Here is a 20,976-nt window from a genome sequence, read left to right as displayed (position 1 = left end):
GGTGTCACTAGTAATTATTTCCAGTAACTTATTGAGAAACACTTTAGATGTTTTGACTACAAAGTGTAAAGAGCTCTGCCAAAAAAACTCCAGCATTGAAGAGGAGGAGGGAGAGGCAGGAAAAAAGAGAGACAGTAGAAATAGGAGAAAACACACAGTGCATTTACATTCTAGTGAAGCGTTGCAGTTTTAACAATTTTGGAGCTTGCCAGGACTGATGACCTTTATGGGCTGCCTTGAATTCACTGAAGCCAAAGAGTACCATGCCTTCAGCAAGTAGCAAGCCAAGTTATAAAAACATGGCTTAAATTTGATAGTTATCCTCACATTTGCAGCTGGATGTGGAAGTGGATGGTGCTTGGTGCTCTGCTCTGGAGTAGCTCATATCTGAAATCTTGGCTCTAAAGTAGCTGAGACCCCTTGTTTATGTTTCTCATTGGTGAAGCTGACCATTCCTAGCATCCTGGTGGATGGGGTCTGGATGGTCCGAGAGAATCCACCCCACGCCATTGTAGGATCAGCCTTTCCTAAACCAACAGGACTGAGGTGACTCTTGCCCCCTCTCCAGAGCCTGCAGCTCTACCCACCATCTCTTCACCAGTACGTCACAGGCTACCTGAACAGAATTGCTCAGTGCTGAAATGCCAACCCATGCCAAAGAATGGCTAAGCTGGAGGATCAACCCTGGAATTTCCTTAAGCGTACTGTAAGTGAAGACAAAAGTCTTTGTCTCAAAATACAAGCTTGTTTTTTCTCCCAGCTCTACCTGAGAACAAATTCTAGTGCATCTTTTCAAACAGCCAACTGAGACAGAAGTGGAAAAACCCTGAGATCCCATTAGTCAGGCAGCTTGCTTACCCAAGTGACTTAGGGCCTCTTTATCCCATGGCCAAGTGGCAGCGCCAGCCAGCTCTTCCCTCACAGAGCTGGCAAAATAAACGTTGAGGAAGTGGGTGCTGTTCAGCTGCAGTGCCTCCTTCAGCTCCTTCACACTAATGTATGCCCTGCAAGGACAAGGGAGAGCAGACAGTCAGCAAACACATCAATGCAGCAAAGAGGACAAGTGAGAGCAGCCCACGGTTGAGCTGGAAGGGGTTAGTGTTGAGGTTGGGTGGGATGCAGTCATGCAAATCCAAAGAATTGTTGCCAACGTTTTTAATCTGTTTGTAGGATTTCACAACCACGGTTCTACCCATTTCCTCCAGGCAACAAGTATGGTGGGTGGTGAAGAATGGGGAATCCCTGCAGAACGCAGGTATGTAGTGTATCAGAGGGTGTGCAGCCTCACCCCCATGCCTGCATGTTGCACAAGGAAGCAGAGTATGAACAACATTTTGCTCCAAGACATCTTTCTTCCAGCTCTGCTCAAAATGGAGTGTGGCCTGGCCTTGGAGAAATTATCTCTGAGTAGGTTGGGCTGGGATGGCTGCAGAAGAAGTTCTGGAGCTCTGAAATAAGGGAGAGAGAAGCAAGTTTGGAAACTGCTCCACCAAAGGGCATGTTTAGTGGGGAAACCTCATGGTCACACTGCTGCCTGTCTCTCCTCCAGTCTCCAAACTGTGACTAAACAGTTACTGGAATAAAAAAAGAAATACCTGGAATGGGGATATCCAAGATATCCATTTCTGAAGGGCACAAGAAGGTGATGAACTGGGAGAGGTGAGAAACATTGCACTCGTCCTACAGTGAACAGCAGAGCAGCAGCACTCATGGGTGCTGGGTCATCTCTGAAATGATCCTTACTGCATCCATGGGGCTGGCATGTCTTAGTGCTTGGAAAAAGAATGGTAGTCAGGAAGTTTAGGTTTTGCTCTCCCATCTATGGGGTGTTTTTTGCATAGGTCAGATCTATTCTGCATTCACTGGTATACCAGCAGTGTTGATCTTTACAGAGTTCATGTCCTCAGCTTTGTAAAAGGATCAGGATTTAACTCAATAACAACAATTCCAATAAAAATAGTAGTGGGTTGTAGGGCCTTGGGCTCTGCTGCAAGTGCCAGGTGCTCTTTTAAATTAACTACTAGTGTTTCCACTATTGGTGCCATGAACCTCATGAGCTGAGGCAGCACTGGGACAGGTAGCCCTAGACTGTCTCTGAGTCTTCAAAATCTGAGGAGCCTGACCCCACAGTTCATGAAGCCAAGGGGAAGGCTGCGTTAACTTAAGAGATCCTAAGGGGAAAGAAAACACATGGAAAGGCTTCAAATACATCACTGTGGAATGATGATGGAAACGCACCATTGTGGAAATATGTCATAAGAATGACTAAATCCCCAGCATAAGGCCAACAGCAACATTAAGGTGGTGAAAAGCATTTCACTTATTCCCATGCTTCCAGGAGCAATTGGCATCCTCGAGCCCTGCAGAGGGATCACAAAGGGAATACAACCATTTCTTTACACTGGACCAGCCATGAAGGCTCACCGGCTGTGTTTGAACTAGCAGCTTCTGTAAAAGTGGTATCCATTAGAGCATTCCTCACCACGCTGAATTGTGGAAGAGAGAACTAAAAGTTAAATGTGGGCTAAGAGGAAAAAAGCATGTTATTGTCCAAGATGTGAAATGAGAAGGGAAGCTAGTGAGAAATGTGCAAATACACTGTTTGAAATGGCAAGATCCCTAGCGAAGTTATTATACCAACAGACTTGTTTAGAAAGAGAGAGGTTGCTACAGCAAATGGAAGAAAAGGAGGAGAAAGTGAATCAAAAATTTAAAGGAACAAGGCTTCAAAAGCACACCAGAGCAGGATGGCATGTGGGAAGTAGCACATCGAATCAAGTGTGACCATCTTGCTGAATCTGAAATAGCATAGGTTTTCAGAAGTCATTACTAACTTTGCGAATATCAAATAATTCGAGTCTGCTGACTACGTTCCCCATAATTCCATTCTGATAGGCCATCCTGTCCTGGATGTCTCAGCCACCTTCTCTATGACAAAGCAGTTCCAAAACATCAGCCACTGCAGAAAAATCTTGGCTGAAGCATAAGGCAGCACTTAATGGTGGGATGAGATGACCATCTCTTCTTCACCAGGCCCTGAGATCTCCCACCACAAAGCAGCATTCCCAGCATGTTTTCCCCAGGCACATAAGCTTGTGGAAAGAAAAACTCTCCCAACCGGAAACAGCAAATTAGGATAACATGATCTCTTATTTGTGATGTCTCGCCTGAGCATCCCAGACACGCGCCACGCTGACGCCATCTCTGCAACCCAACCAAGATGGGAGCAGGCTGGGAGGAATAGATAGAGAGAAGAATAAATAAACCTGAAGGACATATTTGTGGCATGACTCGGAAGGAAGAAAAGCAAAAATTTCATAGAAATAGAGTACAAGGAGGGGAGAAAAAGCCTCCCTTATGCACCAGAGCTGCTCGGGGGACACAGAATTAAAAATAATGTTGATTCCTGACCTATGATATCTTGGAAAAATAGCCCCAAACCCTTCCAGGCTGTCCAAATTCCGAGAGCTAACGTCAGCCCTGTTCAGAGGGATATTCCTGCTGCCTCTCTTCTGGAGACATCGTGTTTTTCTGGCTGTCGCCTGCCGTTCCCTTGACACTAACAACATTTTTTGGTCAACCCTTAATTATAAATAACTAATTTCCTCCATTGAAAGATTTGGATGGTTCAGAGTTGTGTTAAGGGTAGGGGGAGCAGTCCCAGCATGGAGATGCTCAGATGGATTGGATGGAAGAGGAGAGGAAGGGACTCCGCCCACCATGGCAAAGAAAGCATCGCATTCTGTGGCATCCCCAACAACATGAGCAAGACCAAAACGACCCTAGAATGGGCAACTCTGATTCCCCTCAAACCCTCTTTTCCATTGGCATTCCTAGCTGAGACAAGGAGCATGCAACTGGCGTCTTTGCCTGTCACTTACTGCCAAGGTCATGCTCTCCCTCCTTTTCAGCGCTTCTGTGATTTTCCCTGGGGATGGCAGAGAAGCTTTTGGTCTCCATGAAAGAACCAAATGACAGACTTCTCCTCTGCTCCCCGAATAGCTTCCCAGCTCCTTCAAGATTGGAGAATTCTGAACTAGATGATATTTACGTGCCGTGGGTGCTGCAAACTGACACACAAGCACAGGGAAAGCTAGAAGGATATGTGGGGGGGAAAAAAATAATGAGGAAAAAAAAATCACCCAAGAAATAACACCCTCTTTGCACAGAGAATAAAGGAGAAGACAGAAGAGAGGCATAAAATGTCTTCAGTTTTGCAGACATTTCTCCAGGAGCATAAATAAACTCGGTGAGCAGCTAGAGCCACTTGGGCCTGGGGAGTATGTGCACCCCTGGGAGAGTGCAGCTCTCAAGAAGAGTATATGCAACAGTGGATGGAGAGTAAGGTAGGAAAGATCATAACCTGCCATTGCCAGCATGGACGTGAACATCATTTGGAATGGTGATGTCTGAAGGACTAAGTCCAGATATGAGGGCTTCCATCATGCCAGTGCTCAGCAGCACTCACTTATGGCATTGCTAACCGAATGATGCTAGTGTAATCTGACTGCAAGGAAGGCTTAGGTACTGTGTGAACACTTGTAGAACTCAAGGCTGCTGGAGAAGCAGGATGGGGAAGCCTAGATCTTGCACTGTTCTACAGCAGTACAGTGGAGCAGCACTGATGCTTCTGTGGTCTTTGTAATTGGTCACGAGCACAGGACTGTGTATAGGACAGGATGTACTGTCACTGTGTGAAGTTTCATACAATCAGTGAAGGAGATGAAAACAGGAAGCCCAGCAGCTTCCATGACTGTCTCCAAAGAGTTGTGGATTCAGAGACCCGTAAGTGCAGCTGGAAGGGGCTTCCACAGGTCACGTAGTCTGACCTCTTAAGGTACAAAACATGTCTAATTACATGAAGTTGCTCAGGGCTATGCCCAGCTGAAAGCTGAACAGCTCAAAGGACAGAGATTTCATTACCTCTCTTGGAAATCTACTCCACTATTTAGTTGCTTTCATGGAAAAAAAAATCCTAACACCTAATCTAAATTCCTGATGCTCTAATGAAGGTTTGAAGACCCAAAGATTCCATTCTAAGCAGCTGAAAAAATCATACTTTGTTCCAAGCCTCCAAGGAAAGCCTTCACGTTCTTTCTTGTGTGCTTACTTGCACCATTTTTTCTTAATCCATGAGGGAGGCAAAATCTTTCTACTCATGGTTATAAGTCGAGGTCTGTGTTGACTTAGCCAATAGAGAAGACTTGGTGTTCTTCAGCAAGCAGCAATTTCTGGCAAAAATAACAGGAATGCTGCTGGTGCAGAGGTGGGAAAGAGCAAAAGGATTTGCTAATCTACTGGTTGGTAGAATGGGCAACCAAACTCTTAACTCAATCTGATTTTGTTTAAGTTGAGAGAAGAGAAGCAAGAGCAGCAAAAAGTCTTGGTGCCATAAAAATGGCCATTGGAATGACCAAGGAAAGGCAGAAAATGGCACTTCTGAATGAAAAGCAAGACCAACATGTACCATGCAGCACCATAAATCAAACTGAATTCTCTGGGTATTGAAGAGGATACAGTGTGTAATGCCACAGGAATTAAACTGCAATGCAAAAATAGAAGTCTTTTCCCTGTAGGCTTTTCAGAAGGGATGTGGGAGTGGGGTTGAATGGAAATTGTCCAAGTGCCCTCCATGGACAGCTGGAAAATACTTGAGACACAGCCAGCTCCAGGCTAACCATCCAGCCTAATGAAGTCACAGGGGATTCTGCTTTCATGTCTCTCATCCACCGCACCGAAATTCCTACTCCTGCCAAGCAGGGAGGATCCTTTCTTTCCCCAAACCTCTTCTTGACAAATGAGGAATCCCTCAGACTTCCCAGGAACATGAACCAGCCTGCCGGTAACTTGTGCTGACAGCATACTCCCCCAGGGCAGCAAAGGGTTAACACAAGGTGTTAAAGACAAAGAGCCGTGACTCAGCCGGTGAAGGCAGGTGTTGAGCCAAGTGGCATGAATGTAATCGGGGGCAGACTCTGCATTCTCCATCTCATTAGTGAAGAGATGCTCCTCCATATGGTGAGCCGAAGCAAAGATCTTCTGTTCATCCCTGCCATGCCTCTCCCCCCTGGCGACTCCATAAGGAATCTAAAGAGGTACTCTGCCAAATTCAGGCTTGCATACACAAATCTTCCTTGGATTTGGGAATCCTCATTCCTATTCCCAGCACAGGAAATCTCAGGTGATGTGTAACCAGAAGTCTTCCTGTTAAGGCTCTTCAACTCCACCAGACCACAAAGCTTTGAGCTCTGACTCCAGCCCAGCACTATGCTGCCATGCCACAAGCATCACTGCTGGCATCATGCAGCTTAAGAAGGCAGCTCAGTCATCTGAGCATCTAGCAGCACAGGCAGACATGTCTTGTCTGAGGGGCGAAGGAAAGCTGGAGGAGAAGACAGACCACTCCCTGGGCTGACAGGAGGCACAGCACCACTAGCAGGATACCCTCTGTAATCCTTGGGAGTCCCTCATCAGCTTCATTGTGCGTTGGACTCCAGCACAAGAATCCAAAACCATTTGCGGTGTGCAGTGGATGAGAGCATCTCATTACGTCTTGGGTTTGCCTGGGAAGACCAGCCCTGAGGCACTGGTAGCATTGGTCAAAGAGCAGCAGGGAGCAGCCATCACTAGCAGCATTGTATGAGAGACGGTTCAAACTTCTCACAAAGTTTTGAGTATCCAAATGTCAGCAAGGATGGCAGGCCAAAATGCTCCTATATGAGGACCGTGGGCTTCAGGGTTTCCTTCCCCAAGAGTAATTCCTGTTGCAGTCAGACCGAGGAAAACCTCAGTCTCTGTGTGGGATGTGGATTTGGCTTTGGGACTGAAGAAGCAGCAGCAGATGCTGCAGGGGCAGAGCTGTACTGGCACAGCTGCAGACAAGATCATAACGAGGGTTGTGGTTCGAGACTGTGCCCCTTCCGTGCAGATGTACTGGGCACAGAGAGCAGAAGGCTGAGGACCATAGCACACAACAGATCCACTGCCAGCTACATCAGATGGGAGCATGTAACTTCCTGAGGTCAAATTTGGGTAAAAAAGAACAATACCATCAGTGTCAGACTAGAAAGCCCTGCAGGGCGCTTTGCCCTGAGATAGGCTGAAGAATAAATGCTGCTCACAACAGCACGATCCAGTTATTCCTGGAAGTGCTCACTAACAAAATTCTTCAGTAAATCATCACTGCACCAGCAGAAGCCAATACTATTTTAGACAGGGTTTTGGTAAGCAGTGTAAGAATTATGAAAGAGCTGATGAAAGAAAGAAAACTTGTCCTGAACTAATTATGGCTTGATTGAGATTAATTTAGACGGAGGAATAAAGACAGTCCTTGAACTAAGAATGGAAAAACAGGACCGAGCAACGGGCATTTCTGCATTGGAGAGGCTGGGAGAGCAGGGTGGAATGGGAATTCCCTGAAGTCAGGCTGACTCCAGTGAAAACAAAGAGCAAAAGACCCTTTCAGAAATAAGAAAAGCAACAGAAGAAACAAGGAGGTCTGCTCAGCAGGGAAAGTGGGGCTGAAGATCAGTTTAACTGAGATTAAACTGCAGAAATCAAGGCGTTCACAGATAAAACTCAGTGGATATTTGCAGAGGGAGGCTGAGGAAGTGCCACCCTGAATCCAGAAGGACTGACACGGGGCATGTGACTGGAGAACAGCCATTGCGATACATCATTGGTGTCTGCGAAGTTGAACAAAGATCACAACAAGATAGGCTGATCCACTTGTCCTCATGCTGACAGACCTTAAATCCACCTGCAAATCTCAATAGACTTCCAGCTTTCAAGGTCTCCAAGTCATTACTTCCACCCTCCCACCCCGTTCCAAAAAATAATGGAAATTGATGGTTGGATGGAGCTGAGAGTCTGTATTTGAAATCCTGTTTCACCAAGAACAGAGCCACAAATTCATAACTTCTTCCAGCATTTCAGCCCTAAAGCATCGTTTGCTTCTGCCAAACAACCAAGGTCTACATACACTTGAAAGTTCATATAAAATAAGCCGAATGTTTCCCAAGGTCCCGTGGGTGCCTGGCTTTGAGTTTGTGCTAGAGCTACCGATTCACCCCATGAACCTTCCTCCGTACCCCCTCAGGGAAGACTAACACATGCAACTCCCATAAACTTCCTGGCTTATGTGACAATTCTTGTGTTGCTTAAGTATAATGGACCATCAACTTTCCCCTGGGATAAATTTGTCCCAGCAATCTGTGTTTTAGTGCTCTACATCTTGAGGGAGTTGATAGCGTTTGGGATTTATTTTAATGGGAGTTGGTAGCTGTGATCAATTGTAGGAGCTCTATTTCCACGGAAATGGGTATTTAATAGATTTTTGAAGATGGTAGTTATTGACCCAATGGGCCTTAATGGCTTAAAACCCATCTGATTGTAGTATGTAAGAGTAAATGCATATGATTTTCAAATTAATACTGGAATAGGTAGTAAAAACCCTTTTAAATTGCAGGGACGTGGTCAATAGGGAGTTTCCATTTGCTTGTTTGGCCTTTCTATTTCTATCAGCATGAATCACGGCCATCTCTTCCTCAAAGAGACTTCCAATTTCCTCACAAGTGAGATCATCTTAAAACATGCGACACATCTGAGCCCCATTGAAGTAGGAGGACATCTTTCATTAGGGGAGAACCAGGCTTTCAGAATGGCTGGCCTCTTGTGGTGGGAGCAGAGGACACATGGAGCATCTCATCCTCCCTGGCCACACACACTGTCCCTTGCTTCCTGCAAGCAATAGAAGTCAAAGGACCCCTGGGATTCAGCTGAACCTACAGGTTCTCACTTGAGGATCAGGCGCTCAAAGTTCCATGTAGAAAACTTGGTTCATTTGGAGGTTAGCATGTCCCAAAAATTTAAATAGGAGTGAACTCTAAAGGAACTCCAAACCCACAAGGTGAAACGTGGATTTAAAGTTTTTCCAGCCCCGCAGCTCTCCAATATCTTCAAAGCCTCAGCAAAGGCTTCAATCACTCCCCGCTTTGTACTCATCTCCTGACTGCAGGAACGTAGATACCGAATTTTTTATTTGTCTGAAACCAGCCTGTGGGTTCAGGCTTTGCAAAGAGTGTCGTGAATTGGAACAGGCTGCCCAGAGAGGCTGTGAGGTCTCCTTCTCTGGAAGGATGCAGAACCCTCCTGAACCTGTGTAATCTCCCGTAGGGAATCTGCTTTAGCAGAGGGGTTGGTCTTGATGATCTCTAGGGGCCCTTTCAAACACCTATAATTCTGTGATTCTGAGGTATCATCACTGCCAAACCCAGGAGAGTCCAAGCCAAATATCCAGCAACAACATCATGAGTAAGCAAGCCTGCAAAAGGGATGGTGTCCCTCCCATTCCCTCTTACCTTCTCTTTCACAAACCCAACAAAGAAAGTTCTGAACAGCAAGTCATTGGAAAGGAGACCAATATTGTCGTTCACTGCTAGTCTTCCAGCCCTGTAAGGCGGTTCCCTGTGTCATCCCTGAGGCAGTCCATAATGCATCCTACCCCTGAAAGTATCCATACTCTGAGAGCATGCAAGGAAGGAACAATGCCCATGGCCAAGTGTAGCTCTGTCTGAGTGCATGACTATTAGAACCCTGATGGGCTGGGCTTTCCACCTGTGTCCTGTGCTGACCCCTCACTTGTAGCAGACACTAAGGATGCTCAGTCAGTTGCGTTGGCTTGTAGAGAACCACCCTCTTTCACCCAAGGTTTATGCTTAAGGCCATCTGCAAAAGTGAAAAAGCCCCCACAGACCTACCAGGGCTGCACGGGGACTGGTCCCAGGGAAGAAGAGTGGAGCTGGCATCAGGGGATGTCACCACCTCCAAAGCCAGGGACAGAGAGCTGGGTGCGTGAGGGGAGTTAATGGGAAGAATGTGAGAGAAGCAGAGCAGGAGACCTGGATCAGGAATAGGTGGGGAGGCAAGAGCCTTGCAGACAACACAGCAGCAGCTCAGCGAGGCCAGGAGCCCAGCATCTTTGCACGTGGTTCTGCTCCAAATCCCAGCACAGGCAGCAGCGTGGCTCCAGCACATGCCAGCACGCCTCGGAAAGCTGTCCCCCGCCTGGCTGAGCACCCGCTGCCTTTTCCCAGTGTTGATGCTGGCTGCTGAGCCACCCGCGTTACACAGAACATGTGTGAAGGAACATGTTTGCAGCCCCTTGCGGTTTTGCGAGGCAGAATTCAACAGTGGCAAGTTATTGTAGAGCAGGCTCCAAGCTAAACAAAGCCAGGTATGGTTCAGTTTCTGCCTGGGTTGTTTGTTTCAAAGAAAAACAGAAAACTTCCAGGGCCAGGGCTGAGACTTGCAGTGCTCTTTCCCTGTCTCAGACAGTACAGATAAGCTTGGTCCCCATCTAAACCGCAGGTGATCTGTTGTAAATCAGCTCTCTCTTCCTTTCTGCCAATGAACGAAGTAGCAGTCCAGGTGCAGGGAGGTGGCCCCAGGAGCCTGAAGCAGGATAACACTAGTGGGTGCAAGGCTCCTGCTGCTGCTGCTGCTGGTGCATGGGGAGCCAGCTAAGGGCTGGGGCAAATTGTGCAGATAGCAGTGCCAGCTCGTGCCGTGCATTTAGTCAGGCCTGAACAGCTTCATTTCCTTTCATTAAATGCCTCTTTTAACCACCCAGGGTCTAGGAGGCAGCAGAGCAGAGCCCTAACACTGCATTGCTGCGAAAGATGGCCAGGATTTTCGTTTTCCCATCTGAAGAGCTGGAATTACCCCTCCCCACAGCACAGGCAGGTGGGCACCTCAGAAAGACAACATTTGCTGTGTGGGTGAAGGACCTTTCCCAGGGTTGGCAGCAGTGGGTGAATTTGCTGAGCAAGGATGAATTTGCTCATTGAAGGGCAAATACTCTTGGTGTTAGTCCAGAAGGAGATCAATACGGAGAAAGAGAGGAAAATAAATATATTCAGTCCAAACATCCCCACCTCTTCTTAAATAAGTAAACAAGGAGGGGAAAAATCAAGTCCCCAGCCCCCAACTTATTTTTAGGCCCAGGCAATCGGGTATCCCAGCCGGAGTGCGTACAAGCCAGCATTCTAAAAATGCCTTTCTCGCGAATGTAAAAAGGATGCGAGATAATTATTTGGGGGAAGTTTTGTAACGTAACAGCCCTACTTTAACCACAAACAAGAGAAACACCAAGGCTACCACTGCTCCCTTTCCCAGAGCCCTCTGCCTTGCTCAGTTCTGGTGGGCTTGGGCTGCGTCGGATCCATCCTTCTCCCCACATCACCCTCTGCAAAGGGACAATTTGATTTCCTATATAACGATGTCAGCAGAGCCAAGGCAAACTAAAAATGGTATGCTCGCTCAACAGCTCCAGTGTCTGCGGCGCAGCCTGCCAACCCAAACGTGCATCAATCATCCACAAGAGCCCATCAGCGTGGGGTTGATGGAGTCCCACCAGCATGCTGCCAAGCACCCTGCTGGGTCATTTCCTGGGATCTCAGCTGCACACGGACGGATGAGTAGGAACCCCAGGGAGTGCTGAAAAGCTGGAAACAGAGTGACTCCCCCCTTCCCCAGCCCAGCCCTTGGACACATGCTGTTCCTTCACAATTGTTGTCTGGATTCGATCAGCCCCCAGGATGGTGGTATTGCTAGAACAATAGCTCACATCTGGATGGGTTGTTTTCCCTGAAAGAGTCTGGGCTCCTACAGCTGCTGGGCAGGGATTGCTGCTCCCGCTCACACGCGGATTGGGTTGTCCTCCTGCACAGCTCCAGCCACCCTGGGGCACCGGGCAGGTCTCTGGGAGTTTGTGCTACCCTTCCCTTTGCTAGCCCGAACTGGAGGTGTTACATCCTCTTTCTCACAGCTTCAGGAGAACAGATGCCCTGAAAGCCCTTTGGGATGCTCAACTCATACCCTGATGTATGATGAAGTTTGGGAGACCTCCCTCCTCCAAGAGCCTGGAAGAGAGGCCAAAACAGAGAGACAAGCACATCCAACTCCTGTAAGAGACAAGGACAGACAACTGCAGCCCACAGCAGGGAAGGAACAGCTCTCACAGCAGACAGGAGATCGGATGGAAGAAATAGGACATCTAAGCAAATGAACACATCCCACAAGGAAGGTGAAAGCAGCAGTTGGAGGCTGAGGTGAGCAGCCCCCCAGCAGTATCTGTGGATGACATGAGTGCAGACACACCGCAGGGCTCAGGATTTCACACTGACCAAGAGCAGAGCCCATTTTCTTACCACTCCCTCTCAGACTTCATTGCTCCTCAAAACACAACTCTACTGTTGGGTTCATCTTTGGCACAACATAACAGATGCAAAGGATGTGTTAAGTGCTTTCTGATGTATTTGGGCTGAGAGGATCAAAAGCAAATTAGGGGTTTTTTGACCAAAACCAGGACTCTGGGTGAACTCAGCCCTGGCTATTTGCCACTTTATGAACAAGCACCTCAGTGGACATCCTGTCCTCAGGATGCAACAACCAAGGACAATCCCATCCATCTTTGCCAAGTTTTGAAATTAGTAATCAATAAGAAGAGCCCAGAGAGAGTGGGCTCTCTTTCCCGCTCAGCTTTTTTATGAGCTCAGTCTGACCTCTCTCATGAAACTTTAAAGAACCTACCAAGGAATCCATCAGGCTCCTGCAAAAAGCCCTGTTAATTACTGCACCTGCCCAGCCCCAGTGGGCCTACCAGCCTGGGGAAGTGGCCACCAAGACCAGTACTGCTACCTTTGGGGTTCCCTCTGGGGTTCCCAAGATGCCCATCTCTTTACCACCTTGCTTACAGCCCCCAGACCTGAGCCCAGCACTTGTGGACTGCTCGCTATTCTGGCTCAGGTTTCCTGTAGCCAGGAAAGGAGAATTGCTTAGTGATAGTTCATTCTTGGGGCCTGTCCACAAGAGACACTCGGTGAGGTTAATCTGGATTAGTGCTTGAAGAAACCGCTTAAACAGCAGGAGGCTCCCCAACAGCCCTAACCCAATTAAGCATCTCTCCCTGAGGAAGGCAGCCTGGCTAAGCCCACATTAAGGCCCATCAAGCGTCCTGTTGATGAGATAGATCCTAACATCACAGCTGTGGCCATCCCAGAGGAGGCAAAACTGAATTTGCTACTCTTGAAACAAGGGGTTGGCAAAAGGGAAGGGAAAATGTGGGGCAGGGAGTATGCTAGAGAGCCCCATCAAGCTCTGCTCCTCAGCTTCCTGCCCTGTGGTTTTCAGGGCCATACCAGAGGAGGCTCTTTGTGCCTGTGGCTGTCCCGAACGGCAGTACCTCCACTACCAATGCTTCTGCTTACTGTGTTATTTCTGTTCCTTCTGCTGGTACCCAGGCTGCCCTCCAGTTGCTCTTTTCACACACACTGTGTCACACACCAGGCTCACAGTGTAACTGCCCAAGGGGGGCCCATACTGAGTGTTAATTGCTGTTAATGAGCTGTTGCTGCTTGCCTTCCTAGAGCGCCAATTACAACAACACTCGAGCTTTGTAAGAAGAGGATGTCTGCAGCAAATGAACACAAACTTACTCCGGGACCCTGGCATTACACTGCCAGCAGCTCCTGGAAAAGCAGGAGGAGCTGGGTGCAGGATGACAGCTGGCAGTTCTCCTGCTATATCTGTCCCTTTGTTCTTTGTATGGTCAGTCGTGTCCTTGACTTGCCGTCCACATCTCCTGCCATGGTCATGAGAAAGGCTCAGTACCACGGTCTGGCTGTGTGCACACCAACACTGCCATGGGCTCAGCACAGCTCCCTGCCCCACAGCCTTGCCACTCTTCCTTCCAAGCCTCATCTGCCTGCTGTGCTATTGATATTGGACGACACTACGCATGGCCAATATGCTGGAACCAAACATAGCTCTAGAAGTGTACAGAGGCTTTCACCAGCTGAGAAGCACTAGAGCTCCCTCTGCTCTCTCCAACAATCAGATCAGCCTCTCTCAAAGATGCAGACATAGAGAGGTGAGGGCTATTCTAAAATGGCAAAAGCTTTTACACGTGCATAAGGTCATGCAAGCCAAGGTATTGGGGCCCTTCACCAAAACAATAGCATCTGTCGACAGCACTAAGTAAGAAATTGTCCAGTGTCTCGTGCTGACTTTCTCCTTTGGATTATTTTTGGCAGTGCTGAGAAGCATTCGCATCCAAACCACTGCTTTAGAGAGCCTTGAAATAAAATATGGCAGAGCTGATTCACCGTGCAGAAGCCCAAAGCTCCGTTGTGCCACCTTGACCCGAAAGGAGTCGTCCAACAACATGTTTCCCCCTGCCCATCTCCATCAAAGACAACACCACGCTGTCCCCAGCCACAGCTCTTACCTCCAGGCACCTGGCTCCTGTCGTGCTGCCTTTCCTCAGTTTGTTAAGTTTTATTTTCTGTTATTCCTCCCGTTTTGGCTTCCACCCTAAAAATCCTCCTGCAAGTTTCCCAGCTGCCCCGCTCCTCATAAACACTCATTTAAGCATAATGCTTTATGGCCAAATGCCTGCTTGTGTATTTTGGGATGAATCCCCTGACCCGTAGGAAGGGCACCAACCCAACCAGCTCACCTCACCTCGCCGCTTCCCAGACTCATACTGGTAACCTCCCATGAAACAGCGGGGTACAAATTCAGGTTGTACCTACCCCAAACACCATGGTACCCATGCAGGCAGGGGAAAAAGAGCTTAGGAGCTCAGCAGCACCAGGATCGTAGAGTCATAGAATCTTAGGATGGCTTGGGTTGGAAGGGACCTCAGGGATCATCAAATTCCAACCCCTCTGCTGCAGACAGGGTTGCTAGCTGCTAGATCATGTACTAGATCACATTGCCCAGGGCCCCATACAATCCATGCCCCCAGATTTCCCAACCACCATGCAAGAGGGATTTCCCCTTCAGAGATTTGCCTACAGTCCCGTCTTGTCTGCAGACCAATGAGGGCTGCAGAAAGAAAAATTGCAGAAGTTTTGTTATTTCCGTAGTGTTCCCATTTTCCCACAGAAGCAAGGTTTTTGTTTTGTTTTGTTTTGTTTTGTATGTTGGTTTTTTGCTTTGTTTGGTTTAGTTTTTTTCTTTCCCAACTTTCAGGGGAAAATCCTGACAAATGGAAGCCCTGATTCATACCAGCAAAAATTCAGCCTTTTTAAATTTAGGTGGAGCCCTTCTTGTCTGAGGATGAAAACATTCCTCTAGCTGCACACAGAGGGTGAGGACAGAGCCTTGGCCATGTCTCCACTAAGTAGCAAAGCCTCTTCTGGTGGCCAAGTGGCAGTGGGCGGCCATCCTGAGCAGCCATGTGGCAGGCAGCAGAACCGCTCACCACACCAATAATGAAGAACATCATGATGTTCTGATCATTATTAACATTATGATGAATCTGATGGGCACAGGCCATCAGATTTCATCCCAGGGTGGGAAAACATCTAGGGGTCACGGCTGGTGCCATGGCTGAGGGGGAAACACCGAGAGAAGGGCTCCTCGTCCTCCCCCTGTGCTTCCTCAGATGGTGAGAAAAGCTCAGGAATGGATGAAGACACCCACTGCCACTGTCCTGGTTATGGGCACCTGCTTCCTACATTCCCACTGGGGGATCAGGAGCTGGCTTGGGAATGAAGATGTGTTTGTAGCAACAGCCCAGCTGCTCCCACAGCATGGAGAATAGAAGGGAAGGAGAAAATCCAGAGGAACTGCATATCTCTAACCCCTCCCCTGAATGTTGCTCTCCCTTAGGGAGAAGAGAGATGCGTGCAGAGCCCCCATGGCAGCAGGTGCCCCCATGCCCTAGCACCGTGCACAGAAGCTCCATTAAGGCATTTTGCACCCATGGTACCTGCAACGTCCCCCAGACAACCCTCACAGTTCACAGGCTGGTTCCCTACCTACCTGTATGGCGAGTCAGGGTCAAAGCAGGTCCTGGTGACATCGGTAGCCCGTGGGTCACAGCAGTCACCATCATCAAAGTCATCCAACATGTTGTTGCACTCCATGTGGCAAACACCGTCGCGGCGCTTCCAGGAGAAGCAGCGCCCGGGTCGGCGGCAGTCCCCGCCATCATAGCCGGTCAGTGGGTGCTCACACTCGGGGTCGCAGCGCTCGTTGCCCACCTTACTGGGCTCACAGCCCAGCAGAACGGCACGGCGGCGCAAGGACGAGTTGCGCACCTCCAGCAGGCTGAGCTGCCACGAGATGTTGTAGGGGCGGAAGGCCTCGCTCAGCGCCCGATGCTGCCGCCACACCTGCTCACGGCTCACCGTCGGCCGCCCGCCGCTGTCCTCGGCCAGGCTGACCACGCGGTACCGCACCACCTTGGCACCGCGCAGCGGCCAATGCTGGTTGTAGTGGGAGACCAGCTCCACGTTGTCGCACGCCGTCTGCCCGCAGGCTGGAGGACCGAACGGATGGAGGATGGGGGGTACGGCGGGGGGCAGGACCCGGCGCCGGGGGAGCGAGGCTTCACGGAACGGCACCCACTGTTGCTCCAAAGTGTCCAAGCCGGCGGCCAGCACTGGAGAGCCGCTGGGCACATCTTCAAGGAAAGCTCGCTGGAGCTGCGCTTGGGGCAGCGCATCCTGCCACAAGGCCAGCCCGGCCACGTGTCCCCGAAAAGCATGAGCGTCCCCCCAGGCGTCCCCTCCCAGCAGCAGGGTGCGGCAGGAGGCCATGAAGGCGCTGTGCAGGGGCCCTCCCTGCCCATCAGTGCGGCCCACCCGCACCCCATCCACATAGAGGGCCATCCAGTGCCCATCATAGCTGGCGGTCAGGTGGGTCCAAGTGTCCGGTTGGTAGCGGTGGGACCCTGTCACCTCGGTGGCGGCGGCCGCTCGGTCTGTGCGCAGGGAGAAGAAGAAGCGGGCGTCCTGCTTGCCAGCCAGGCGCAGGGCACGGATGCCCAAAGCCCAGCCCTTATTGCTGGCCGTGTGTGAGCAGTTGTCGAAGACTCCTGCAGAGGGGATGGGTTGGAGAGAAAAGAGGGAGGTGGTGAGAAGTGGAGAGCATCGCTGCTCTGTGAGCATCCTTGTGGCATGCTTCTGCCTCCTGCACTGAGATGACTCTTAGGGATATAGAGCACAAAAGAGCAAAGCACATCATCATGTTTCTATGTTCTGGGGTGAAGGAGCAGGGGAGGTTTTCAGAGTCATAGAATCAGCAAGCTTGGAAAAGATCTCCAAGATCATCCAGTCCAACCATCCATCTACCACCAATATTTCCCCACTAGCCCATGTGGTCACATTGAATGAGACACAGGCAAATAAAGTAGGGCAGGGTCCAGACAGTGGGCACTGCTCATTATTTGGGTGAGCAGACGGAGGAGCCAAGAGTCAGAGCTATGGAAGCTGAGTGGAAAGGGCATGAAGAGCTCAGCCAGTTGGAGAAGAGAGGCCAAAGAGAAAGACATTCCCATAGGAGCATGACTGCAGGCTGGGGTGAGACACTGTGCTTTCAAGGATTAGAATAAGTCAATCCAAAGCAAAACATCCTGCGTTCCTAAATCTCCCAGATATCTCAATCTTCCATCTCGCAGATTTCCCTCACCCTGCAGTTAATGGCCACAGGTGGCTGGATGCACCAAACATTACAAACGAACATGAGGACATAATAAATGCTCTCAGTACGACCTTCAGGCTTGTGTCATAGAACCACAGTATGGCTGGGATTGGAAGGGACCTTAAAGGGATCACCCAATTCCAACCCCTGTTATGGGCTGGTTGCCCCCCTCCAGATCAGGCAGCCCAGGGCCCCATCCATGGCTTTGGGAACACCTATGTATGGGGCACCCACAGCTCTGGGCAGCCTGTGACAGACCCTCACCACCCTCTTGGTGAAAAATTTCCCCCGACATCTACTAGGACCTCCAAGTACTTCTCCACAGGGCTGCTCTCAGAGACTTTTTATTGCAGTCTGTGCATATTTCTGGGATTTGCTTGACCCAAACGCATCACCTTGCACTTGGCCTTGTTGAATCTCACTAGGTTCACAAGGGCCCACCTCTCCAGTTTATCAGAGTCCCTTTGGATAGCATTCCTTCCTTCTATTGTAGCAACTGCACCACTCAGTTTGGTGTCATCCACAAACTTGCTGAGGGTTCTCTCAATCCTATCATCTGTATCACTGATTATGTTAAAGAGCACCAGTCCCAAGATGAGCCCCAGAGGGACACCACTCCTCATTGACCTACACTTGGATGTAGAGACATGGCCACAACCCTCTGTCTGTGACCTCCCAACCAATTCTTTGCCAACCAAATAGCCCACCCTTCAAATACATCTCTCTCCAATTTAGAGATAAGGATGTAGTGTCACATGGATGGAGGGATCACATCCAAGGGAACCAGGTCACCACGGCCCCACATATCCTTTCCAGCCCTCATAACCCAGCAGCAAGCTTTACAAAGGTCACTTCAAACACTGCTGGACCCCAAGTGTTCTTTGTCCTTGTCTCCTCCAAGGAGGACAAGCTGCAGCCAAGTGGTCAGAACCACTCCAGCCAAGATGCTAGCAAAAAAAACAGCCAAACACAAAGTCTACATGGACAGATGAGGTTTGGCTCGTTTTTGTGTATGAAACCAGAGTGCTGGGTGGAAGTGCTGGGACTGCACACTCAAAAGCCATCCTCTAGGATTTGCTCATCACTGGGACAGAGGAAACAGGGCTTGGGATCTCCTCCTGCAGTTCACTCTGCGACAATCTAGGGTGCCCCAAATTTGGTTAAATGCAAGAGGAGAGCAAAAACAGCATTGAGGTGGAGCAGCTTTATGGGGAGAATGGGACCCAGCATCCTTGCAAACACAGTCTGGGTGCGCCCCATAAATTTACAAGTGGCCCACCAAAATGGAAAGAGCCATTGCAGAGGAGATGCAAATCTTGGCATTCACAAGTCTAATTTGGCATCTAGTCTATAGGATGGGAAAGGGGAAACATAACCTGGCTTGTGACTTGTGCCCAGGATTACAGTGATAATGCTGGATTTAAAACACGCGTTGTTGGCAACACCACAAAAACACGAAAGGAAGCAGCCGTGCTTCAGCACCAATATGCAAAAAGCTGGCCACAAAACTGCCCTGGGGTGTAAAGTTCAGGCAACGGAGACAGAGAAGGAATAAATAACCCTTTTAATTTGACTGCCAGGAGAGTGGTGAAGAAGTGCACAGCTTTATAAGGACCACGCAGAGCATCCTTTCCCCTGGGGCTCCTCCCTGAGCACCAAGCAGCCAGTGCACGATCCCATCCCAGCAGGGCAGAAGGGCTGGAGGTCCTGGTGCCACCTGCACATACAGAACACAGCAGGAAGTGCTCCATCCCTGTCCCCATTACCATGGCCCCGCATTGCCAGCTGCAGGGCGCGGGTGGGAAGCTGCGGGTGACTCAGCCAGCCGGAGGTGCGTGGGGCTGACTCAAAGCCTGGAGCGGGGGATCGTGCCAGTGCCAGTGGTCGCTGTGTAATGATGGGCCCACCCTCCGCTAAGGGAAAATTAAACGACAACAAAAGAGAGAAAACTAGCAGGGGAAAGTAATGCAAAGCACCTGCAGGGCTGAGCTCCAGGTGCAGACAGCTCTGAAAAGGGTGGGTGGGAGACACTGGCTCAGCTTCCCTATCTGCCACCCATCCGCTCTCCTCTTCTGCATCCCACAGAGAAAAGTCTAAGTGTGGAGCCCAGTGGTAAGCAAAGCAAAGGGGTTCAGTGGAGGGATGGAGAGTGGAGAAGCACAGGCTGCCCAGAGATGTGTGGGTGCCCTATCCTTGCAGACAGGCTGGACGGGGCTCTGAGCACCTGATGGAGCTGTGAGTGTCCCTGTTCAGCACACGGAGTGGGGCCAGATGGTTTTTAAAGGTCCCTTCCAACTCGAACTATTCTCAGATTCTTATTGTAGCTCTCCATCACCAGCCCCTGGCTCCTGGGTCGCAGTGAGTTAACCCCACGTGCCATGTCTCTCCGCACGAGGGAGAGAAGCCCCCCTCGGCAACCACGCAAAGAAGGGAGCCTGGGGGGATGCAGAGCCCGGGGGCACCGCGTAGCCCGGGCCGGGGCGGTGCGCGAGGTGCGGCTGCCACCGTGCGGCCACCGCTCCCGGGACTCCGTGGGCCGGGGGCGATCCGCCGGGAGCTCCGTGCCCCAAACCCTGAGGAGGCGAGGGGCCGGGAAATACAGCCCTTCTCCCGGTGAGTGCCCGGGACGCGGGTAGAGCGGGATTTGGGGTGTCGGTGGGACGGTACGGGTGCTGTCACCTGTCGCAGGTGAGCAGCTCCGGATCTCGGCTCTGTCCCCGCGTCCCCCCCGCTCCTCCCGGCCTCGCATCGCATCCCTTCCGCCGCATCCCGTCGAGCTTTACCTGCGATGACGGCTGGGTTGCTCTGTCCGCCCTCCGCCTTCACCCACAGCTCCAGGGTGAAACGCTCCCGTGGGATGTGAGACAGCGCCTCCGGCCGCGCCGCCAGCGTCTCCCGGCCGCCGGCGAAGTACAGGGCGGGGAGCGGCCGGCCCCGGGGGGGGCTCGGCACCCGCGCCGCCCGGCCCCGCAGCCTGCCTTCCGCCTCGCCCCGCGGCTCCTCGCCGCCTCCCCCGGCTGCCCTCGGCCTCCGACCCCGCTGCCTCCCGGAGTCCGGGGCTGCGGCTCCGAGCCCCCCCTGAGCCGCTCGGCCAGGGTACAGCCCGTAAGGATGGTGCGGGGGGGCCGCCCGGCGGCTCGGAGCCTCCAGCCCGCACGGCTGAGGGGGGTCGGGGGGCGGGGGGTCCCCGCGGGTCAGGCTGAGCGCCGTCAGCAGCAGCGCGACCAAGGGAGCCCCGCAGCTCTGCATGGCCCCGGGGGGACGAGGGATCGGGGGGCGGCGGCCCCTGGACTGCGGGAGGCTCAGGGGGGCGGCGGGCGGCAGTCGGGGTAGCGCCAGGGCATCCTCCCCCGGTGCCGCTGCCCCCAACTTTTTCCCCGGCGCCGCTCTCCTCCCCTCTGCGGGCCCGGGAGGAGGAGGAGGAGGAGGGAGAGAAGGAGGAGGAGGAGGGGGAGGAAGAGGGCACGGCCGCGGAGACCCCTC

At 51.0% G+C, this 20,976-nt stretch overlaps 1 protein-coding gene across 1 annotated transcript in view; it reads right to left on the bottom strand.

Annotated features, from left to right (window-relative positions):
• PAPPA2 (pappalysin 2) overlaps positions 1-20,742 on the bottom strand; it is a 71,771-nt gene extending 51,029 nt beyond the window's left edge. Inside the window, exons 1-3 of the mRNA XM_042819834.1 lie at positions 20,277-20,742; positions 15,832-16,888; positions 859-1,004 (exon numbers count right to left, since the gene is read on the bottom strand). Of these exons, the coding sequence (XP_042675768.1) occupies positions 859-1,004; positions 15,832-16,888; positions 20,277-20,742 (1,669 nt within the window). The remainder of the gene's footprint in view (positions 1-858; positions 1,005-15,831; positions 16,889-20,276) is intronic.
• Positions 20,743-20,976: the final 234 nt, after the last annotated feature.

Source organism: Centrocercus urophasianus, unplaced genomic scaffold, assembly GCF_019232065.1.
Source record: "Centrocercus urophasianus isolate 14NV4802_14NV808 unplaced genomic scaffold, USGS_Curo_1.0 seq_18, whole genome shotgun sequence".
NCBI classification, from domain to species: Eukaryota; Metazoa; Chordata; class Aves; order Galliformes; family Phasianidae; genus Centrocercus; species Centrocercus urophasianus.
This window is presented reverse-complemented; position numbering and strand designations above follow the sequence as displayed.